Source organism: Morone saxatilis, unplaced genomic scaffold (assembly GCF_004916995.1).
Source record: "Morone saxatilis isolate NCDOM2014 unplaced genomic scaffold, NCSU_SB_2.0 Contig16, whole genome shotgun sequence".
NCBI lineage: Eukaryota > Metazoa > Chordata > Actinopteri > Moronidae > Morone > Morone saxatilis.
In genome coordinates this window covers 359,119-383,842 of record NW_023339718.1, presented here as the reverse complement: position 1 = coordinate 383,842, position 24,724 = coordinate 359,119, and the positions used below count along the sequence as shown (strand labels likewise).

General features: G+C 40.2%; 1 protein-coding gene across 1 annotated transcript in view; it reads right to left on the bottom strand.

Moving 5' to 3' along the window:
* Window positions 1–24,724, bottom strand: part of si:ch211-130m23.3 (uncharacterized protein LOC558547 homolog) — a 53,771-nt gene that overhangs the window by 10,793 nt on the left and 18,254 nt on the right. The window contains exons 2-4 of the mRNA XM_035658627.1: window positions 20,183–20,255; window positions 16,010–16,071; window positions 15,575–15,659 (exon numbers count right to left, since the gene is read on the bottom strand). Of these exons, the coding sequence (XP_035514520.1) occupies window positions 15,575–15,659; window positions 16,010–16,071; window positions 20,183–20,255 (220 nt within the window). The remainder of the gene's footprint in view (window positions 1–15,574; window positions 15,660–16,009; window positions 16,072–20,182; window positions 20,256–24,724) is intronic.

Here is a 24,724-nt window from a genome sequence, read left to right as displayed (position 1 = left end):
AAAACAAAAACAACACTAACTCCTCTGGTACTTACAGTCTCTCTTGATTATTACAAATCAGATTGACTCAAATGACATTAGAAAAACAGAATGAATCACACTGAGAAGGTTGCACAAAGCCTCTTTAGAAGAGAGCATGTGAATCTTTTTTCCTGCTTGTTCTTAAGACACCACTAAGCTGGAGGAGTCACATAGTGCATAGCGACAGTTGTGCAGCAGCACCTGAAGTACAAGTCTGAGACTTGATTCGCCATTATTTTAAGGAATAGTATTGTGGCTAGGCTTTTTTGCCTATGTTTGTATGGTTAATTTGAAGCTGCCGCCAGCAGTTGGTTAGCTTAGTTTAGCACAAAGACTGGAAACGGGGAAACAACTATCCCCCCTCTGTACCTCACTAATTAACACACAGTATATTTCTGCATTTTATGGGGGTTTATGTGCACGACTATATCCTGAAGTCTTGTCATCACCATGAGGTTGTCAGGCAATCAGAGGAGACTTCAAGAAATCTCTGGCCAAGAAATAGTCTGGAATATAACACCCATGAGACTGTTTTTATGCTCTGGTTTTTGGAATGATTGAATAAATAAGGTCTAACCTGTTAGAGGTTCTGGTCGCTGTATTATTTTCCTTTGGACAGAGCCAGGCTAGCTAACATCATATTTAACAGACAGACATGAGAGTGGTATCAATTTTCTCATCAATCCTTTTCAAAAAAATTAGGTGTAAGTAAAACATGTTACGCTGTAATGGGGAGTTTATTTGCCAGATTTTTGTTTGTCCAGGTGCAGTAACTTCTTGGAGTCTCTAGACTTAGTGCTAGGTGGCAAATTTTGTTATGGCCAAAGTCAGGTTAGCTGTTTCAATATTCTTATGTAACTTTTGTACATTTATTCCCAAGTATTAGCTAATGTTACATCCATAGCAGCCAGTCTTGCAGCTTTTTTTGTATTTGAGAATTAAGGGATTGGATAATATGGGCATCGTAAAGGGGGCAGGCTTTGGGGTGCTTCCACCTTGTGTGCCCCTGCCGTATTGGCTACAAAAATGCAAAATGAAAGGTTTTTCATACAAATTGTAGGCCTACTCAAATTTTTTTTTCAGATTAAGATTTTAAAAGCAACGTTGATTACAGTGTAATGCATACTTAAGTAAGAGTAAAATTACAGGTATAAAAAAATGCGCAGTTATCTGCATGTAACATTACTGTACAGTAACATAACACTAACATGAGAAAGGTGTATAAAAGTAATGCTATAAATAAGATGGGTGTTTTTTAACAACTGGCCAAAACAAAGAATGCAAATTCAAATTCTTGATTAACTTACTCCCATTTAGAGTTTTTTTTTTCTGTTAATCGACAGGCATAAACAAATACATTGCATGGAAATTGCACTGAAAACAAAATTCTGTATGTGTGATAAGTTACAAGGCTAGTTTAAGTGCACTGACTCCAGTGGCTTATAAAAATTATAGCTGGAGCCACACATCACTGTACAAGCTGAATACATTAACACATTGGGCCTAAAAGCTAAGAAAGGAATCTATTAAGTCAGTTTAATTGGAGTGATGGGTATGATAACAATATAAGACCTCATTCAAAGTGCCGGTGGCAAACAGTCGATAAAGCTTAAGGATTTGTAGACTCGTAAGACTTGGTATCTGTACGGGCTGGGAAGAGTTGCCGTTTATTTCAATATTAAAAAAAATGCTCCAGACTCTCTCAGTTTCACTAATTACCTTTATCTGCTGACTTGTGGATAGAGATAGAGAATTATTTGAGCAACATTTAATGTTTATTCCATTGGTAACAACTAAGCATAACTCAGATAACTGATAACAGTTAAATTAAACATGCTGAGTTTTTTACTGTACCTCCCCCATTCCTCCACCCACATGTATTTTGACCACATCAATGTGGTGCAATTTGCTCAAATTAGCTACAACAGCCAAGAAGTTAATGTTTTCTGTTGGTTGTCATTCTTACACTACAGTAAATTAGTCTGAATCAGACTCAGTGAATTCCTGTAAGCCAGTTCTGTTTAAATACTGATTCGCAGCCAAGCTCAACATATTCCAGCACTTAACCCTTGTAAACATCAAAAGCACACAGCTTGTTACACACTGTTAATGAGTTCATCATTTACACTTCTCACACAATGTTTACACTTTTCTGACAAGGCCGAGTGAGAGAAACAATGAGATATTGAGCTGATGGCTTTGCACATTAACACGCTGTATCATACTTTATTGTGTGAATGCAAGTGTCAACAACGTCTTGCGTAGTGAGCATTTGTAGATTTTTGATTGAGCTTAAACATAGTCAAGTACCGCTGATAATATTCATTGCACTTGACCTAATAGAGCTGATTGCTGATTCAATTTGTGAGAGCCATTATAAAACCCAGATTACTTCACAAATGATTCACACATTTTCAGCTGGTGAATGAAAGCCAACTTCTTGTTGTATCACTTTTAATAAAATAAGTTGTTTTGCATCGCATCTAATCAGTCCGCCCTATTTATACTAGCTCAACTCTCTCTTCTGTTTGTCTGTTTTAGAGTTTTGCTGCCTCTCTCTTGATTCTTGAGTCGTCTTTACAGAGATCCCAGAGAGACAAGATAGCAGAATCTGAAAACAAGACAATCAATTCATCTGTCTGTCCATTCAGCAGCACCATTAAGCCTTTTGATACCATGAGTCATCAAGTTGTTCAACGATTTGCTCTTTGTGTTTTGTTGTATACTATAATCCCTACATTTGTAGTTACTGGTGTTGTAACCAAAAGGTGTTTGTGAAGAAACCTGAGGCAGTGGAACAGCCCCCACATGTCCTCAGATGAACACCTGCATCTCCTGGCAAACTCATTTGTTCCATAAATTATTCACACCACAGATCGCCACAGTATACCCGACATACACAACAAGCCATACAGTACAGTGCACTACAACATCACTAAATGTGCACTGAAGTACACTGACTTCCACAAAGACAAAATGTCCAAAAAGGGGGGAAAAATGAAATCGGTGAATGAAAAAAGTATGTGCAAAAATACATCCCGATCTCAAGGATTTGATAACATGACTCCACATTTTTTCCATGTAGAGTCATGTTTCTTTGTGTGATAAATAACTTTTCCCCCCAGGTGGTAAATAATCACCAAGATAACATAAAGTAACAAAAAAAACAAACAAAGAAAGTTGGTCAAATGTGCAATAAATGTATCATATGTCAACATCAAAAGGGCTTTCTTAAAACAAAACGAAGACCTCAGCCATCCCTCTGCCATCATAGTGCTACACACATAGTAGCAATCTGTAAAAATGTTTTTACATTCATCTGTAATAACGCACTTTACTGATATTATACAACCAAATTATTTTATCTTATTAAGCATCCTTTTCTTTGCAGGACTGTGGAATGAGTGCCGAAATGAGAGTTGAATCATTATGGAAAAAAAATACAACCCAAAAAACATGCAGATTGAGACATTTTATGTAATGTGATCAAAACATGCTGTTCTTTCCTGTAGAAAATGCAAAAACTGAAGACATTGAAATGCAGTGCAATTACATTACAGTTCTCTACTTTACAACCTAATCAGACTTTGTCCATACTACATTCACAGTACACTAATCCCATCAGACTAAAGGGCTCAGTAATACTTAATGAGATAACTCACAAACTCTTTCATCCCTATATGTTTACCGATTGTGTTCCTCGCTAATGTGCATGCGTGATGCATGCATACTTTGTGTGTGTGTCTGTATGAAGGTGGGGAGTCATTTTCATTCAATACTTCAGAGACCGAGAGATACTCTGAGATTCGTGAGTGGAATCTCAAAAGGCTGTCTGTGTCTATCTTCTCTCTTTCTCTGTCTCAACCTGCACCGGCCGTTGTCTGCACCTCTCTGTCTCTCGTAGGCACACTCTGCTTTCACACAAATCAGCTCTGTCCCATTTGAATTTTTTTATTATTATTATTCATATACTGCGCCATAATAATGTGTTTCCATCACACGTTTGGACGTAGACTTAAAGGATAGGGCTGGGGACATTCTATATTTTTCTTATTGTCAACAAATCTCAGTGTTGCCGGTGTAGCCAAAGCCTCTTTCCTCCATTGTTGTCCAAAAACTATTAGACACAAACAAATGAGCCACGTTGTCGCACTAGTTGTTCCTTCATTATGGGCATTGTAGTTCTGAATTGATCCCAACACTGTCCTGCAGCAGTACTCACTAGTCAGCATATATATATATGTGCATAGATAGCATATTAGGTAGTAGGTAATAGTCCCCAATGAATGCACTATGAACTCCTGTTTGAGCAGCATTTGTGGAAAACTACAGCTGTTTTAGGACATTCATTGTAGGACTTTAATAAACTATAGAACTATGACCAGTTTCAAAGAAAGAGGAATGAATGGGTTGAGAACCACAAACCATAAAGCAAATTCTAAAAGTATTGGGACTGATAGACTGATGCATTATTGGTTGTGGTTATGTGGGCTATTCAAAGGATTAGTATGAAGAATTTAGTAGTGAAGTTGCAATATGCAACCATTTGAATGCAGCTCAGCCTTCCAAGTGTGTAGGGGAAACTACAGTGGCTGCGAAACGTGCAAAAAAAACAAAACACAAAAGGCCCTATCTAGAGCCAGTGTTTGGTTTGTCTGTTCTGGGCTACTGTAGAAAAATACAACTGCGTATAACAATCTTTTCATTTTTGATAATATTTTCTATTGATACTGACTGATTAATTGCTTGCTCTATAAAATGTAAAATAAGCTACTTCCTAATGCCTGAGGTGATGCCTTCAAATTGCTTGTTTTGTACAACATTCAAAAACCGTCACAACCCTCACAATTAAGAAAACCCTCATAATTAAGGAAGTACTTAAACAATTAATACATCCAGAAATCTATCTAAAAAGTTGCCTCTTTACTTTTACTTACTTTTACTACTTTTTACTTTTACTTTTAGTTAATAGTGGAACTATGACCAGTGAGTGAGGTGAACATATTTTATTTGGGGATTCATTTACAGTGATAAATGCCACAAACGGAGAAAGCAGTGAGAGTGTCACTCATTCTATATGCTTGCTGTCTTTGGAGAGCTTATAGGTAGAGGACCTTGGGGGGCATTGCGAGGGTGTGTAAGGGTTACCACTGAGTCTCAAGGCCACCCGCAGTTCAACAGGATCTACAAATGACAAACCACACAGGAAGGAACTCCGTCCCTCCTCCCTCTCCCTCTTTCCCACTCTCTCCATCCTCTCAAATGCCATTAGTCCACTTCCTGAACAGGGGAGGGGAGGGGGAATGGAAAGAAGAGATGCTACCAGTATGCATGACACACACACATACACACACGCACGCACGCACACAGTCACAAGCAAAACACACATTCACATATGCACATTAAAGTGTGAGAGAGGAAACACAATAAGAAGATTGATTTCTGCATTAGTGTACATGCACAAAATATAACTGTCAGTCACGCTCAAGAGCATAACTAGAGTATGTCCATATCTATAACTAAGAAAACACAGTCAGGCAGCACAGAAGTAAGAGAGACAGAAAGAGAGGAGAAAAAGTGTGTTTAACAGCGCAGAGATGAGAATGGGTGTGCTCTGCTTTTAACCATGTATTATTCACAGTCTCCCGTGGCGACCAGAGACAGATCAACACGCTCCACTGTCCAATCCTGAGCCAAACTCACTTTTCAATTTCAAGGCAGATAGGCTTAAAATCACCCTCTGGCATTCAAAGCTCTCTTTCCTAACCAAAACATGCCATATGTTACACCAGTAAAACACAGCAGCGAGTGGGAAAAGTGTTCTCTCTATGCACTCCATCCCAGATCTTCGCTTTTTAGCAACAATATCTGGCTGAGTTCAATCTGCCAAGAAAAAACAAAAATAAAAAACTATTGAGTACATCCATGGCACTAACTTACTTTTGTAAGTTTCAGAAACATTCCTGATTAATAACTTCACTTATTATGTTAGTAGGTATTATGTTTTCACAGTACAAAAATTACAAAATTAAGTCATTCTCACTTAAGAATACTAAAGCTACTTGATCAAGTTTGAAATATTTTCAGTTTCAACAATTTTTTGAGCTAAATGAACTCATCTGGTTTTACAGTGCAGGCTCAGTACACATTTTCTCCATGGTAACACAGCTTACTCCAGGGTCAACGTGAAATGAACACAGTCCAATCATTACTTGTTCTGGCTTTATGTGGTATGTTTATTGTTTACCACACAAGGATCTTCAATTGTTCATGCAAAAATTCATAACAGTCCATACATTCCTACATAAAGTAAATATTTTCACCAATACCTCAAATTTGCATTTTCCTGATGTGACGATCAAAAGCTGTCTGGCCTGATACAGCTGATTCCTCTGTATAGACTTTTGAACACTGAAATTGTAGTTTATACTGCGGCAATCCCACACACACTTCCCTGCTGCCGTAACTAGAGCGTTAAAAGGATGTAGACATACATGGCTGAAAATAGGCCCCAATAAATGCAATACTTATTTATCCCAGTTTGAGTAAAGTTAAAATAAATAAAATCTACTTGCTGTTTTAGCATCTTTATCACCTCTTTATCAGCTACACATTATCCGGCACAACGGAATTCCCCCTAGCACCCAGACACTCTCTAGTGTAACATTACAGGTGATTACCAGGTAAAATGGCAGCACAACACTAATCTACCTAGTCTCACTGGGTGATTACAAGTTTGGGTGATATTAGCTGCACAGGGGCTGACAGTCAAGGGGGGGGGGGGCACTGGTCGTGTTTCCTTTATCACTGATGTCATTATCGACCCCTGTAAACATCTTTGAGGCTGCGAGGAGCTGTATAATATGTGAGGTGGACCTGCAGCCTGATGTCAGATACGCATACAGAGCTGAAAATGATGGGGAGCCACACTTCTCCCACCACTATCTCACTTGGTTCAATGACAGTGGGGGAGATAAGGGAGATGGACTGAACACAGAGGAGAGGAAAGGGGAGAGAGACACAGAGGAAGATTTAAAAGCCATGGCTTGAGATGAAGAGAAGAATGTGTCATGGTCTTTTCTATCTGGCAGATCGATGCAAAAACAGAATACTGATTCAGCTGAAATCCACACATTTAGTGATCTTTAACACTAAATTGATCAAATTCTTTTAAAATATATCATAGTGCAATTGTAAAGATTAATGAGTGGATTGGAATTACAAAAACTGGCATAACTGCTGATATAAAGACTCATCAATTCAAGCCACAGGAAAGACTAGTGAGAAGCTGCTTTCTGTGTCTCATCTTGCAGCCCTTGTAGTGCTGGAAGGCCAGACACAAGAGGCAGTACGAGATAAGGATATGGGTGTCTACAACAGCCAAAAACCACTAGGGTTAGTTGGGGTCAAAGAGATAACGTGCCAGTCTGATCATGTCAGCATTCGCGCTGTGCCCTCCTGCTCTCCCTCCGTAGTCCTGCTGCAACTTCTACAGCTCAATCTCTGGATCATTCACTATAATCCGTTACACACACATAACCTGTAAGGTTGCTGCTCTGCACGCTTTGCAGCATTTCTATAGCTTTCCTCCCAGATGGGTCAAGGAAGAATGGATGTTAAACTACACAGTGTCTAATGCAAACAAAATGTGCTCACTTGACTGATTTCAAATTGTTTTTATTTCTAATATTTCATCCCAGTCTCTTGTGATTAAAGATTTTAGTAAATATGAAAGTAGACTTAAATTAAAATTAAACAGAAACATTCTTGAAGCTTACTGGGTAAAGCTGCATGTGTGAAAGCTCAGATAGCACTATATCACTTTTCCTTAGACTGTTGTAGACACACAACATATGCTTCTGACTAAGCCCCTTATTTTCATAATCAATAATAATTACTGCAGTCAAACCAGAAACTACTGTTCCATATCCACAGCTCTGTTAGAGCTTGTTCAAATTCGTACACCTTCTTGTCTTCCCCTGCCCTCACTTAACCTCTCCCCTCCACTCTGTGCCATACCCTCATCTCTGCCCCTGCCCGCTGCAGAGCAGCAAGGCGTGCATATGTCAACATCACATTAACACTCCACCTCGGCATGTCCAAACACGCATGTGACATGACTCAGCGTAACACGCCAGTGGAAAGCACGCTCCTCTGAGACCAGAGGGCTGTGCGCAACAGGCCAGCTAAAGAGGAAGGAAGATGATAAGAAACGAAGAGGAATGCAGGACAGAGAGCAGGGACAGAGATAGGCAGAGGGAATGAAGACGAGACAAAAAAAAAAACTGCTGATGTGAAAGAGAGGGAGGGTGAAGCAGTGTGGAGAGTGAGGGGGACAAGCAGGGGAGGGAAAAAATGGGAGAAACAGAGTGAGGTGTGTTTTTCTAAAGAAATGCAGAGAAGTAACGCATAAGCAGCCCAGCATACAGTAAGTATTCAACATTGACATTTATTTTTCAAACTACTGGAGATCGTGACAACCATTTCCATCTCTGCTCAACCTATGGAAACTCCCGTTCTTTTCCTCCCCTCACTTCCCCTACACTCGGCTCGCTCTTCATTGCCATGGCAATGATGTTACAGTGAGTCACCTCCACATCTCCCTCCTCCTCAACACCGCCAAGAAGGAACATGGGAGCGTGTGAGAGAGAGACAGAGAGACATATACAGAGATAGAGAGAGAGAGGGAGACAGAGGAGAAAGGGCTCTGTTTCCCTGGAAACAGACTGGGGGTCTCCCCAACCCCCATTGGTTCTCAACTGGTTGGAATCAGCTTGTTACCCACAATGCTTGAAGCCAACAGAGTCTCTGTTTCTAGGTTGTCTCTGTCCTCTCTGTATTGCTCTGTCTCTTCATATGCATGCGCACACAAACAAACACACAGGTTCTGGTCAAGATTCAAGTTTGCATTTTATGCCACTGAATCAAGCCATTCGTTCTCAGCTCTGTTTTATGCTAATCCATAATCAGATAATAAAATATCCGTCCTTCCTTGGTTTTTTAGTGTTATTATTGCAGACAGGAAAGCCTCCTTTCAGAACAAATGCGATGGAGTTGGCAGCACTTTTTGTATTATTTCATGATAAATTATAGTAATGTTCAAAAATTGCAAGCCCAAGGGAAAAACTGAAAAAGTAAAAAGGAACTAACTAATAATCAGTTTATAATTACTTCCAGTATGAGGTGACATTATCTTCAAAAGGCTTAATGCAGCTGGTGGTAATTGCTACAATATGCAGCAAGACTTGGAAAAACAAGTTATAGATGGTTCGGCTTAGACGGAAGGTTAGAAAAGTTTTGCGGAGAAATGAATTGGTGGAGCTTGTTGGGAGGCAGCTCTGCCTGAGAAGACGACTTCAGGGGAAAGTAAGTCCCACAGTCAATAATGTAGCTGCACGAAAGTTGGATTGCTGAGGTGGAATATTGACTTTATTTGATCTGGGCTTCTTAGAGTGTCTCAGAACAGTATTATTTTATGTAGAAAAGAGCAGTGATTTGAAAACATTTCTAACATTCTTTCAATTTGACCATTTCTTGTGAAATTTGAGATCATTTTAACATAATCTTGCATCCACAGTGGGCATTTTGGTTGGTGGCACAACAAGAGAAGGGCTTATCCTCTGGTGAGTGAATTTCATGGCGGTCTGACCATTGGGTTTCAATATTTCCTGGGTACAAGTGGAGATTTAAGCCCAAAAAGGTTGACTCATATTACTATCCTTGCTATGAAAAAATTAAACATTAATAATTAATCATTTCAACATTACAGAATTTTCTATTTCTAACTTTATGGAAAGTACTGTGTGTGTTACTGGGTTGTTAAGGTTGCAGAACATCAGTATTAAACAGAAAGGTGAAAGACACATTTTCTGAGTAAAACAAAGCACCAAGAAGACCACAGAAAACATGTGCATGGTCAAGTGTGTGTTCGAGTGTCCTTCTCAGGCTCTCTTATAACAGCGCTCATTCATACTGTACAGTACATGTTTCTCAATGCAGGAGCTGTTTTCAGTGCAACCCCAGGGTCACAGCTCCTTCCTGTCCTTCAGCAGCACAAAGTATGCATGCACTTGTTTTTCCAGAGATATCGCACACTCTGGAGAGTGCATCGGGGTCTAAATGAATAAAGCAGTTTTGATGTGTGTTATTACATATTTACAAATGTGCGTACCCTTTGGCTGTACAACAACAACAGAATATGCATGCTGCTGTTAAATTGAGTGGTGTGAATACGTTCCCATGCATGAGTGAAAGAGTATGAATGTGAGATCTAGCAGCGTGAGACGGAGCATTTTTATCAAAGGGGGTTGCTCCTGGCACTGGCTCTTGATCTCTTCTTCCCCTCTAACTGCTGTGTGCCTGCTATCTCCCACAGTGATGCCACACAATGATACACCAGGCTCTCCCTGCTTTAAATACTTGTAACACTGCTGCCTATCTACAGCACATTTTGTGTCTACTGCTTGCTCTCTAGTTCATCCATCTGTCACCCTTTTTGTTCATCAAGTAATTTAGCTGTGACGGCAGTTTTTATGTGCATGTTGTTTAAAAAAAATTGTCAAATTGTAAAGTCATAAAACATTAATTCCGAATCTGGGGGTGGGCCCACTAAAGGTCTACCTAAATAAATCTTCATGAGATTCTCAGCTTATTTGCTACTGTTCTTTGTTGTATGTCATAGTAAATGGAATATTGTGGGGGTTTGACTGTTGGTCAGACAAAACAGGATTATATATTTGAGGAAGAGATTTTTTTTTTTTACACGAGACAGGTAAACCAACATGTGCCCTAACTTTATCCCTTTTGTTATGACATTTTATGAACCAAATGATTAATTAGATGATTAATTGGCAGATTATTGTTGGTTGCAGTTGTACCTGCAAACATACATTATTTCCCTTTAAGGGGTCACCAGCCAAAAAGGTTGTGAACCATGATCTTAAAATAATGCTAAATAGGAAAACTGAATACTAGTATCAAGACCTCTCTTGGCTCTAAAAACATTAAAACTTGTTTTTTTAAATTAAATTAAATTGCCTGATCCCACTGGCCATAATTTAATTTGTTTGGAAAAAAAATACTGTTAGGAAAATTATATAAATAATTTAAAGACATGCATTGCATTGTGTCAGCACATTTCTCAGAATTTTGTGGGATGTTTATGGGTTATATTCACCAGCTAGTCTGTCTGAGTCTTTGCATTTCAGTTTTTCAATTTTAATGCCCCATCTTCGCCTGTCACCCCGTGAGGTTGCATGCCCGGCTGATTCTGCATGTGTGGCCTGCTTCCTTGATGTTTGTCTACTTTTTCTTCTTCTGGTTGACTGAAGAGCATCTAAACTGTTTTTTGGGGGCCTTCCTCTGTGACAATCTGTCACACATTCACACATTAATGAGATAAATATGTAAAGCTAAAAGCACAAACTGTGATAATGGTAATCAAACATATTTAGGCCATTACAAAAGACTTTCATAGCCACCTCCAAATTTCAGTTCACAGCCTATTCTCATTCTCAATTATAATTTTTTTATACAAAAACCACGATTCATCCAAGAGGACTAACGACTTCAGTTAATAAGCACTTTCTTATCTGGAGACTGCACAGTACAGCCAGTACAACTGTCGGACACTGATAATCTCCTGAAATCAGGAGTGAGGTATCTTTCTCAGTGGAGTTTTTTTCATAACTTCTCCCAAATTCTTCTAACTCATCAGCACGTCTACCACAAGTCTGCTCCTCTAACCTCTAGACTGTCTCTTCCAGAGCTTGCATGAATAATCCACTGAGGGAAATGTGAACATGCAGAGTGTACGTGTACAATTATTCCCCAAACTCAAAATGTAACACACAAATACACAATCGTGTTCCAACACACTTCATATGGAGACGTTTGTTTTTCAATGAAATGAACAATTGTTCAGTACAGCAAACATTTTAAAGGTTCTAAATGTCATAATGTAGTAGAAGAAATGCCGCTAATATGCTTAGTATTATTTCTACAGTTCTTACAAGCAATATCCTGCTGGGTCGATTCTTTCTCGTTCTACTTTAATTTGTCCATATTTTGTTAAAGATCACAGAAATTAAAGTGGTTTCTCTAACATTTGTCCCAACTATTGTTGCTGCAGAAATCAGTTCAAAAAGAGATTACTATCATATTTCTCTCCCTTTATTTATCATCATGAGACACTGCAATATAGCTGCATCATAAATGCCTCCATGTTAGTGCATATGTTGTACTAAGACGAGCTATGTGACAGCTATCAACTTTCAAAGCCACAACAGTATTAGGAAAAGCCTGAAATGACCTGCTTGGATTGATGTCCTATTCTTCAAAGACAGAAAAGCAACTGAGCAGCTGACTTTTCTTTCCAATAAGACCATTTCCGGGCCAGGCGTAAGAATTTAAAAATAACTTGTTTTTATGACTTCATGGCCCCTTGCAAATGGAAACCGCTCATTTAGTATCAAGAACACAATTTACAAAGCACTTAACAGAACTGTAAACGGCCTTTCTGATGCCTGAAAAGCCTCGTCTGAGGATGGAAATCAATAACATTGCATCTCTATTCACTTTGTTCATCAGTCATTTCTTTCTTTCCCTTTTAACATTAGATTACTGGATTAATGTCCTAGAAGACCATCCTCGCACACTGTACTGGTGATATGATCGACATTTACAGTACACAACAACATGCAAAAAATCATGCCCATGTAAACAGACATTGTTAAGACACTGTTTCTTTAAATCACATTTACTCAGAGCCAATTGTATCTACAGTAGGTGGTTCAAACTGGGATAATCGTGCAAATCAAGTCAAAAGCTTTGTCACAATCCCATCAATTATCAAAGGAAAGGGACCCAAAGATGATGCGAATGAGCTCCTACATCTCCCCAGCATTAATTAGGACTTCACTCAGTAATTAGCTATCTGAAAATAATTACCATCAAAATGTCTGATTAAAATCTCCATCAGTCTCAAAGTCAGGAGACTGAAAGAGAGACACCAGCATTAAATTAAGCCGTGCTACTTTTTACAACAACGGCCACCGCAGTTGTCCCCTCATTTTGTTTTAATTGAGCGGCAGATATGTGGGTAGTACCTCTGATTGGATCTGAAAAAGCAGCGCAGCATTGGCACAGTTGATTGAAAGTGACCTTGGTCTAATTACAATTGGTCTAATTATAATTCTCTGATTACACCCCTGCAGGAAATGTAAGAATAAGATGTTGCTGGTGGCCTCTGCTAATGACGTTAAGATAGATTCCGAATATATCCTGAATGGAATTGATTCTGATCAGATAAGAAGAAACAACAAGATACTGTTGTTGTCATCTTGAGCACAATTAGATTTAATTACGGTAAACGTGTTTGCTTTTTTTGGTGTCGATAATTGTGATAAATTCCTACTTAAAAAAAGTGTCTTTTTCTAACAGTTTGTCCCTCTTTGTGACTCATTCTCTCTTTCCAACCATGTTTCCCTGTTTTTCTCCACCTCTCTTCTCTCCTTTCTGTCTGTCTCCCAGGGCTGAGGTCGTGCTGCCCTCCAGCTCCCTTCCTCGGAGCCAGGATGACATCATCACATAGCTGCCTCGTCCTTGGGAGTGCCTATTCATCACCCTGATCATCATCGGCAGAATCAGCAGCATCACCTGCGTGTGCACACACACATACACAGGCACATACACCTAACTACAAGAAGATAAAAGAGAACCCCCACCAGCTCTGCAGCCAAAAGGGAAAGAGGGAGAGAACCACAGAGAAGAGGAGGGCCGATCCTGCTGGGGTAGGCAGAAACCCCTGACCTGTGCACTTCCAACAATACATCTCAATAAACCACAGCACAGACAAATCTGATGAGTCAGACTTCAGGCTACAGTGGGAAAACAACAACATAAAAAGCAGGAGAGAGAAGACTCCTCCACATCGCTCTCCCTCCTCCTCCGCATCGCAACTTCCCGCGAGGAGAGCCGCACTTCCTCTCTCTTAGTCACCAGCTAATCTAAAACTTCAAGAGCTCTGGCACTGCTCACTGTATTCCGGTTACTGGATGGTGCATGACTAAATCAACCCATGCCTTGATGTGCGGGAATTACAGCAGTGAACTGGAGCCGCACTGAGAAAACACAGCAATAAACAATGTTTCCACCAAACGGGCTACACTGTCTGCCTGCACAGTCTGCGCCTCAGCATAATGTGCTCACAATACTTTGGGCAAATATGTGTGTGTGCAGCATTTTAACAGCTGCTACTACTACAAACCTTAAGCTGTATGCTCTCTACACTTCTTTATCGCAATCTTTGAACGTCACAACAAGCATTCAATTAAACACCACTCCAGATCAAAGATTCACAATGCGATAAAACCATTTTACAAGATGGTAAAGACAAGTTGCAGCCATTTGATAACTCAACAGTGTTAAGTATATTGTTCTGGGATTAGATGAAACTGATGGAGGTTGGTGAATCAACATTATGGCCTAAATGTGCTCCAAAACTTGTTCCTGATATAAGTTCTAAATCCACGTCCTCAGTTTTCTATTATTATTGTTATTAAAAAACAGCCCCAGCAAGTCACTTGTAGATTGCCTTCATCCATATTGCTCTTTGCGCGATCTAGTAACCCGTAATATTTCAAAGTGTATTTTAAAAAAACACAAAAAAAAAAACATAACCGGTAGGAAGCAGGAAATTGAGTGAGGTGTTATCTGCCATGCTTTTATGATTCACTTTTGGATTGTAATTATAGCATTTTAACACCAGTTTGAACACATCTCGTCAATATTAATTCTATGGAAACCCAACGTGTTAATATTAAATAAATAAAAAAGACATTATGAATGGGGATGCACCGATATATTGGCTGAACATCAGTATCGGCCTGTCTGCTAAAAAGTATACTGTTCATCATTTGGTTAAATGCTGTGTTGGTTATTTCTGACTGGGATATTGGAAAAACAATCACCTCTGTGTCTTGCATCTAACAACAAAATCAGCCGAAAAAACACTGGTATCGACCCATAATTTCCCAATCGGTGCATCCCTAATTATGAAATCAATTTTGTATGAATATATACAGACAAAATATATAACCACGGAATTATCAATCCATGGAATTATCTCATATGTGTTCAAGACTCAAGTATATGACATATAATTTTATCCTGCTCCAGTTTACTACAGCTAGTTTTAATTTCATTTCAGCAGCAGCTTTCAGAAAGTACACAAAAGTCTGTTTTGTTTTCACAATGCAATTTTTCTAAAAGGCCATCTTATTTCATACTGCTATTTATTATCGGAAAGTCTTTGACTGTCAATCCAGACCAACATTCAGACCAAAGCAACAGCCAAACAAATGTATCGGGATTATTCACTTCATGGTTATATATTTTGTATTATCTATATAGCAAATTATTATTTTATAAGGCCTTGTTTACTTACTTGATATTTAACACTCTCTTTCCCTACAATATGGCTGTCCCAGCAAAATTCCTGCACTAATCTGTGCCATGAAGCCAGAAAGAGCAAGGTACATCAGTGCAGACTCACATAGTCATGGAAGGCCTTGGCCTCACTGGAGTGTTCACATGTGTCTCTTCTCTCTGGAGCCGCACAATACAGGTCCCAGAAAACACTACAACAAAGAGATGCAGGCAGACAGAAGAATTATGATAAAAGAGAAACATTAAAACTTGACAGATAAAAATAATAGTCCATTTTAGAGGCAGGGTAATGCAGCATTGAGACAATAAGTACAATTCTATTATCGTCATTGGAATAGACAACTTTAGGTGAGTGTGTTACAATTTGGAAATGGCAACCTGAGGAAAAGCTTTTGGGGACAATTAATGAGATGAGGATAAATGAAAACAGGAGGAGAAGGAGAGAGAATAATCATTTTATTTAATACTGTCAATGATTGAATGAAGAAAAAACAGCATGAAGAGGAATGTAACTTGAATCATTAGACACAAAAACACTCACCACCACCATGAGTGGAGGAACCCCGGAGGTTCTCCTAATGTGATGTTCTTCTCCCATCGGATCTGGACAGACAGAGAAAGTGAGTGCGAGAGACAACATATTAAGCATAAAAACATGCCTGATATCTGAATTACCTGCTTTACAAGGTTGGAGAGAGTGCATGAGAATTCTTATAACACATGCTATTATGTAATTATATTATGATTCTCATGCCATGGATTCATAAGTGCATAATTGAGTATATGTGTGTCTGAAAGCCCGTCTATTCACAAGTACATGAAAGAGTTTGTGTGCAAATGTGTGTGTGTTTACTGAGTCAGGGGATGTGCAGAGTCTGAGGTCAGAGACATGTACCAGCCTGAGGATCCCAATCTAGCCTTTGTACAACCCACACGCCCTTCAGTCTGCTCCTCTCCCACATTATCTGTCCTGCTTCCAGTGTTTCATTCACTCTTTGCTTCTTCTGGCCTTCCTTACAGCTGCTTTATATCCTGCATTCCTTCTGTCTTTACTTTTGTATTTACAGGATTTCTTTCTTTCTTTTATGTATTTTTGCTTGCTCCATAGCCACCTTCCCCTCAAAGGTGATCTTGTGTGAGAAGTTCACGTTCCGTCTACTTTCCTGCCTGTTATACTGTACCTAACCGTGTCTTACTTCTAAGGCCAGGGGCAATTCATACATTATTTAGTGGGGTTACAGGTCACGTTAGAAAATACAGCCCTGTTTATAACTAACAAGTCCACTATGTTGTATTGAGTTGGTCCTGGATGCATTCAGGGTTTAGGGTAAAATAGCAGCTCTGTCCTGCTATGTTGGATTTAAGGAAGTTTATACTGCAGCAATCCCCGACCATTTCTTTATCTGAGATAGCCTACAGTTGGTCTACATTTTTTTCTCTTGTAATGTTAAAAAGAAAACGTACTGTTTGAAAATACAAACAAAGCATAACTTCTGTCTTGCTGCTTTTGTATTCTATGTAAGCTAAGCATCTGACAGGGAATTCAGGTAATGTCTGATAAAAACTGTTAGTCATTTCAGCCAGCAAATTAAATGAGAAGTGTGTCTGGTTTTGTCAACCAAACAAACAAAAAGTTTATTCTGTCAGTATATAGGCTACGTTAGCCAGAGTTCCAAAATAAGATCAGGGGAGAAATCTGGTTATTGACTTGCTGCATGTATCGCGGTATAACAATAATAAGGTTACTACAGTGCATGTAAATGTGTTTTCTGACCAGCATGAAGGATTTAGTGGCATCTAGCAGTGAAGTTCCAGATTGCGACTACCTGAACACCCTTTGCGTCTGTATTTGACCACATGGGAATGAGACCGTGCTGTGAAATGTGTAGGAGAAATCATGGTGGCCGTGAAATTCTTGAAAAATACAACAGGCCCTATCTACAGCCAGTGTCTGGTTTGTCCATTCTGGGCTACTGTAAAAACATGGCGGTTCGAGGTGGACTAAATGGAAGGCAAGCCGTGGTGTCAACAATCTAAGGTAACAAAACCTTTCTATATTCAGTTGATATATACACTAATGAAAACATATCATGGATAATATATTCCGTTCCTGGCAATAGATCCTCCTAAATGTTACACACTTGACCTTTAAGTGCATATTAAAGCACAAATTGTCTGAAATCAAGGACCCATTGTTTCAAAAACGGCAGCAAAAACAGCATAATGTGCTGCACAGGCACAGAAAGATCGACAGATGTAGCAACAGTAACTAAGGGGGGTCGGGGCTTAATAAATGCTCAATTACAATGATAGTTCAAACTAGAGCCCTTAGAGGGACTGTTTCCTTAAGTATTGTTTGACCACTGGCTCCCACCCGCAGCAAAGTCAAAACCGCCCACTCCCGCGAGATTTGCCCTGGGTCCCACAGGATCCCCATCCCAAACGCAGTCTTCTAGTTCCACAATAGGTGTCGGGGAAAAAGATTTCCAACACCATCTGACAAACACTTCAGTTGAAGCATTTTGACGCCTTAACACCTCTGTCAAGGTTAGTGACTAACATGAGTGCTGACAGTAGGGACGATTTATGTTTGGCACAATGTCGACTGCTGCAGATACATACAAAGACACAGACACACAAGCAACTAACAGTCTGAGCAGCAGCTGTGGGCAGCAGTCAGGCTTCTTCTATCAGACTATGACGCTATTGTTTAGTCTGCCTCTCCTCTCTATAAACAGACTTACATCATTCTTTCTCTCCGACAAGTATGATCATCTTTTTAATATCCTTCCCTGAAATGTTTCATATGGGTGAAAGAAAGAAAGACTATTGTGCCACCTGCTCCACTAGCAGTGTGAACAAGCGCTAAAATAACAGGAACAACTGATTCACTGTACTTTTAATAATCAGAGCGTCCTGACCTCAGCTGCAGATCAGACACACTGACTTTTAGAAGGAATGCCTTGTTTGAAGTCTTTTTTTTTTTTTGGGGGGGGGGGGGTTTCAGGAACTGCCTCTCTTTGTTTATCCCACATGCTTTCAGTCTAAGTTAGCAGTTCTAGTAAAGACATTGCTTAACTTGAAACATTATAAACAGCCAGCAATTTCCATATACACCATGACAAAGAAGGATTTATTCTCCCATAATTGCTCAAATGGTACAAAAGATGCAGAATGGGCATGACATCCCTCATTTCTCACATTTAATTGGCTGTAGCTCAGTCCAAACACGACTGCAGACAGTTCAGGTCAGGACACTTTTTTAGTGAGCTCTTTTATTCCCCCTTCATCTGGAAAGCGTAGAAGAAAATAGCATTGACTGTGCCCGCATATCCTGTCTTCTTGTGGTCTGCACTCCCGGGAGGTTCATTCATTTACCTTCACCATGCTACAGCGAGATCCTTCTGGCGTGATTACTGGCAGATGTAGGCTGTGTGTTGCAGGGGCTGCTGTGAGGACACTGAGGACTGAGATTTAGAAAAGCTCCACCTTTGGAGATTCCTTTCTACCTATATGAATAAACTTCAAACTGACTATATTTTAACCTTTTTATTCTCGCTCTCCTGTTTTTTTCTCCTCATGTATTCTTTTAGGTTCAAGTGTATTTTCATTATTATTGTTGGAGCTATTCATTTATTGGGACAGGGTTTGCATGGTTTCTTGTTTTCTGTTCTTCTGAGGTGTCTGTCTTTGATTTGATATTTACGTTTAGGTATTTCGGGTCTGATTCCTGACTCGTCTTTCTGAGCTCTTGTTTCCTGAGCCTGAGGATACACTGTAAACAGATGTGGATGATAAAACGTGGATAACTACCCCACTATTCTAGCAAGAGCAACATTACGGCGTATGTTTACCCTGTGTGTGTGTGTGCATGTTCATGCATGCACGCCCATTTGTATTGTATACAAGTGGCTGTGTTTATACTTGTTGCACTCTTAGCTAATGCGTTCCCACACTTGAATACGACACCGCCTATCCTATTCATCTCCCACATCTGCGGAAGAGAGAGCAGGCGATATGGCAGAGAGGAAAGGGTGTCAGAGAGACAGAGGTGTGTGTGTGTGTGTGTAAATGCATATGTGCACGGACACACTAAGTCAGAGTGATGAGAATTGGTGCCAGCTGATGATGTAACCTTTTCCATCCCCCTCTCTTTGTTCTCCTCTTCCTCTGGCCGATGTACAACAACCCTCCAGCCACTGTCTTCTACATTGTAATTTACCGTCATTAATAGCGAAGCACCAGAATCAACTGACCTCATTTTCACCCATCACCTTTTTACCTCGGCGGAAATAGCGAGGACAAGCTCGCTTCTCAGGGAGAGCGGCGGGGAGATAGATCACAAGAGAAAGTGGGGGACTGAAAGGACAAGAATGAGATTGAAAGAGATCGACTGAGACGCAGCTGCTGAGCGGATCAGAGAATGATGTCAGTCGAAGACGTCAGCTCCAGGCTGAGCGTCGTAACTCTCCCTGTGTTCCGGCTCCAGTCCCACTAAATACAACACTAATGTTAAAAAGCCTGTCTGCGGCTACCGACCTGTTGGCTCAGCACTGTAAGGCCCGGCTAATTCAATTAGCTGCTACTCTTACTGGGCACATTGCATAAGGGTCAGACCACCCTTCAGAATGGACACATAAAGTACATGGGCTGTGCTCTCTGACACACACACACACACACACACACATACACATAAAGCGTCTTTGTGACTTACCTCTGAGAGAAAGGTCTGTGCTGACTTCTGTGCTCCTACATGCAGCAGGTACTCGTACACATACAGAGCTAACCTGCACAAAAACACAGTGGGAGGAAATGGGTCAGTTTTTTTTCATCCATGAGAAAATGGGACATTATAGAGTGGAGGCAAACCAATGTACAGTAAGGAAAAGACAGTTAAGAGTGAGAAAAATCTGAAACGGTCTTGGTTTTTCCAAGCAGACGAAAGTACAAGCAAAAACTATGCATCTGAAATTCCCCAAAGATTCACCTTAAGTTTGAGCTTTTTTGAGTCTTTCTCGTAAATGCTTCCAAACCAAATGTGTCCAACTTTGGGGCCAGAAAACAACTGCTTTGGGACATAAGACAATTATACTTCCTACTCCGTATTTAAGATAAATCCATATTTAAGAGGGAGTTTCTCCCAGGATTGCCTAAAAATAAAGATGAAGGAGCCTACGCATGGATACGAATTGCCAAGCAGCTCCGAGATGCAATGTGCAATGATGTGTGAGGGCGTCACAGTCCGTTACAAATCTCATGAGAAACAGAAAGACACACACCACCTTAGGAGCACTAATCATTTCCCGAATGCCAAACAGGCAGGGCAACCTTTTAAGACATTTGAAATTCACCCAACGTTATGCTAAATCTAAAACCTACCTGTTTGAAGAACAAACAGCATGATAATAAGAGTTGGTGGGACCGCACTGTAAAACACCTCACCCCTGTGCCTCAGGCTCTCCACAGACTTCCTCCCATGGCTTTGATCACAGTAAGAATTAATTACAGGCTTGATTTGTTAATCAATCCTCCTCCCAGTGTGTCTGTGCTGGTGCTAACAGCAACTTAGAGAAGAAGGGGGGGTGATGATCTACTGGGTCTATAAATACTATAAGATTGAACACATCGATCCACAGGAGATCAATAGTAGATCACATTGACTCCTAACGGCACCCTGTAGATTTGGACAGGTGCCCGGTGTAACAACATGTAGTCACTGTTTGCCATGAATTTAACAAAGGGGCCAATGAGCAGGTATATTTCTGCTTGATCCTAACATTTCCCTTAAAATCAATATTAACCAGGTTAGGGGCTGATTGGTGGAGTTTCGAAGGTGCTCGACAAACAAATTCAGCTGTTTTCAGCTTCCTGAGATGTAGTGTATATCAGAAACTAGGTAGAAGTCGATGTACTGAGGTAAAGCGGGACTTGAGTGTGTTAAGTTAAAAAATTATTGGTAAAATTTTGCCATAGGGTTTCAACTTATGATTACTTTTATTGCTGATTAATCTCCCAGTTATTTTCTTAGTAAATGAAATTATCATTGTCAAAATGTCAAAAAATTTGAAAAATGCTGACACTGTAATGGTGAAATAGCGAAATTGCTAGTTTCGTCAGACCCACAGTCCAACATTTGAAAAGCTGTATTTAGCATTTACACTTTGATGACTAATTATTAATTGACAAACAGTATACAGTAGATGATGCATGACAGAGCACAAGCTTTGACCTGGAGCCTGGTGTGTCTGTGTGTGTTTGTGCATACATGTATGATTGTGAATGGTCAGGTGTGAAAGATGGTCACACCGGGACAACAGCTGTCCTCGAACCACTGAAAGGTGCTGCCAGCCCGCTGTAGCCGATCCAGACTGCTCTTATATGGAGGTAAAAATAAACTCCCCAGACAGACCTGTCTGCCTGTCTGAAGATGATGGACTGCACACCTTTCTGCTCTGCACACAGGTACTCTGTCTTCACCCCCCCTCCATTTCCATCTCTCTTCTACATCACTTTCATCCTCAGTCTCCTCTCTTCCACCTCCTCTCTCTCTCTCTTTCTCTGTGCCTTTTTTGTCCTGATGGCGCTGCTTTCTTCTTGCACTCGTTTTGGTAAGAGGCCATGTTTGTTTAATGATGAAGGGAAGCAGCAGAACCGCTTCCTCTCTATCTTTCACTCCTTCTCTCCATCCTTTCCTCTCTCCGTTCCCCTTGTGGCCTGGCAGTAATGTTTAACCAAAGAGATAGAGACAGAGCGCTTCACAGGGACAAGGTTAACGGAACAGTGAGAGGCTTGACAAAACTCTTGACACCTCGACAACTGAACATGAATAAAAGATGCGCCCATTTTTTTCAAGGCACTGTACAACTCTGAACATTTCTAGGAACAAACTTGTTCAGTTGATCTGTTCTACATTGTTTTCCTGTCAACCTGTCTAAATCTGTCACTCTCCCTCGTGAACCCTAACATCAGCGAGAGCAGCATCAGAATAAAACCATTTATTAGTCCTGAAAGATCTCATGTATCTGCGATGAATACATGCACAGCTATGAGGATAAGACTGATGATGGACTGCATGAATGAATACATTGTCTAAATTAAGAAATGAAAGCTTGTCCTCAGCATGCATTGGCCTGTGACCAGTCAGCTATCTATTACCACACATACACACAGCCTCACTCAGTAGCTGCCATTGAGGCAGACTGAAAGGTTTGACCTTTGATTGATTTTACAGGAACTGTAAGATGTGACCTTTGGCCCTGATACAGAGAAGGGGTCGAAGGAAGTGAGGAAACACAGAAAAGGTGGAAGGATGAGGGCAGCAGTAGGGGGAAAGGTGATTCAATGAAATAAAGAGAAACATTAGAGGGTATCAGAGGTAAGCGGGCTAATGCAGGTTTTGGAGTAAAGATGAAAGAAAAAAATGAAGGAGGCCCTAATAACGGTTTAACTGCACTGACGCTTGCAAAAATACACACATAAATCACACTTAAACCACTCCTCTCTCTCTCCCTCCTATCTCTTATTTATTTAACACACACACCAACAAAAGGCAGAGTTGAAACAGGGCTGATAAGCAGACAGAAGACAGCAGAAGAAGACATTTTCACTGAACTTTAACTCAAAACGACTAATTTCCTAAAGGAGGAGTCATAGTCTTTGAAAACACAAAACCCCCTCATGTCGCTCTCTCATTGTTCAGTTACCACTTGTTCAGCCTAGCCTCCTGCTGATAAAAAAAGCACCCAGCTATGTGGAACTCGACAGACTGACAGAGTCAAAATACTGAGCGGAGATAAGGTTTGAGGATTAGAGGACGGGGACTGTTGAAGGTTAAGAATCCTCTAAATTTCATAGAATAAAGTGAAAGCATTACAAAGACTCTCTTGTCATTAAATAAACTGTCACTTTAAATAATCTCTGCATTAGGATTTGAAGTAAAAGTGCTCTAACTGAGGCAGCCAATGCATCTATAATGGTTTCTGACTCCATATTAGTCCCTTTACATTGAAGCTCTTTTGGTGTTTGCCCTTGCTGTCGGACACATCCCAGACATTTTTTATTTCCTACCTGTCTACCCTGGCAATTTGTGTTGTAAATAAGAACCACTTTACATTAATCACAACTGCAACCAGGATGATTGAAGAGATCAGGTGCCTCCCACTTTCTTTTCTCTTCCTATGTGCTAAACTGTGAGTGCGCGTGTGTAAAAATGTATGCGCTGTGTGTGGCAGTGAGTGGGTACAAGTGGAGAGGGTGGGGCAGAGGGGCGAAGTTTAAGATCCACACCTGACCCTTTTCTCCTTCAAACTCAAGTGGTTTTGTCTTCTGCGATTCCCCTTTTAATTAAATTCATATTTGCAAGCGACCCCCATCCTGGCTGCTCCTGTAAATCTGCACAAGACAGCCGGCAAGCTTGAACAGTCAGAGCTTAGCTTAATGAAGGCAGCAGGCAAAAACAGTGACCAGCTTCTGTGTTGCCTTGTTACCGAGCCGTACAGAGAGGACAGCAGGGAGAGGAGAGTAGCTTGGAGCTTGACCACAACCTCAGCTTAAGGCAAAGACACGAACCGATTTTCCAAGATCAGCATTTAGGAGCGACCAGTAGATCACTGCTAATCAATTTACTGCCATGGTGGCTCTGGCAGAGCTTCAAATCACAACAGACAATGGCTTCAGTGATTGGATTTGCCTGTTATAGATTAGCTCCAGATTATTTCACCCTTGTTAAAGATGAAATGGAAAAGTGATTATGCTTCTGATCTGAATCGACATGTTAATTGATATATTTACAAGACTTGCTACTATGTTGACATAGCCTAATAACACACATTTGACCAGGAAAATCTAATTAAAATAAGGTAAGTATTTGAAAAGAGAAGTACTCTTCTACACAATCCTAAATACATTCTTGCCTGTAAACATACAATACCTATTAGTGATGCAGATGTAAAACCAATACAAAAGACCAGCAATACCTTACTGTGTTAGCTGTAGAATTTCTTTATACTGCATTATTGGTAAAACTGTCTGGTGCAAGTCACATTTTCCCTTTTGCAGCTGCACATAGAGCTGCACCTGGAGGTATTTTTCTGTAAATATACTCTGTCTCATCTGCTAGATGGTAGAACCATAGTAGAGACAGTAGTGTCTCGCACCCTGTAAGTATAAATTTGCCTTCTTTGCCCAAAGAAGTGTGTGGGCAGTGGCAGTAAATCATCTCTGCCCACAGTAAGTGATGAATACAAACTGTCTCTTT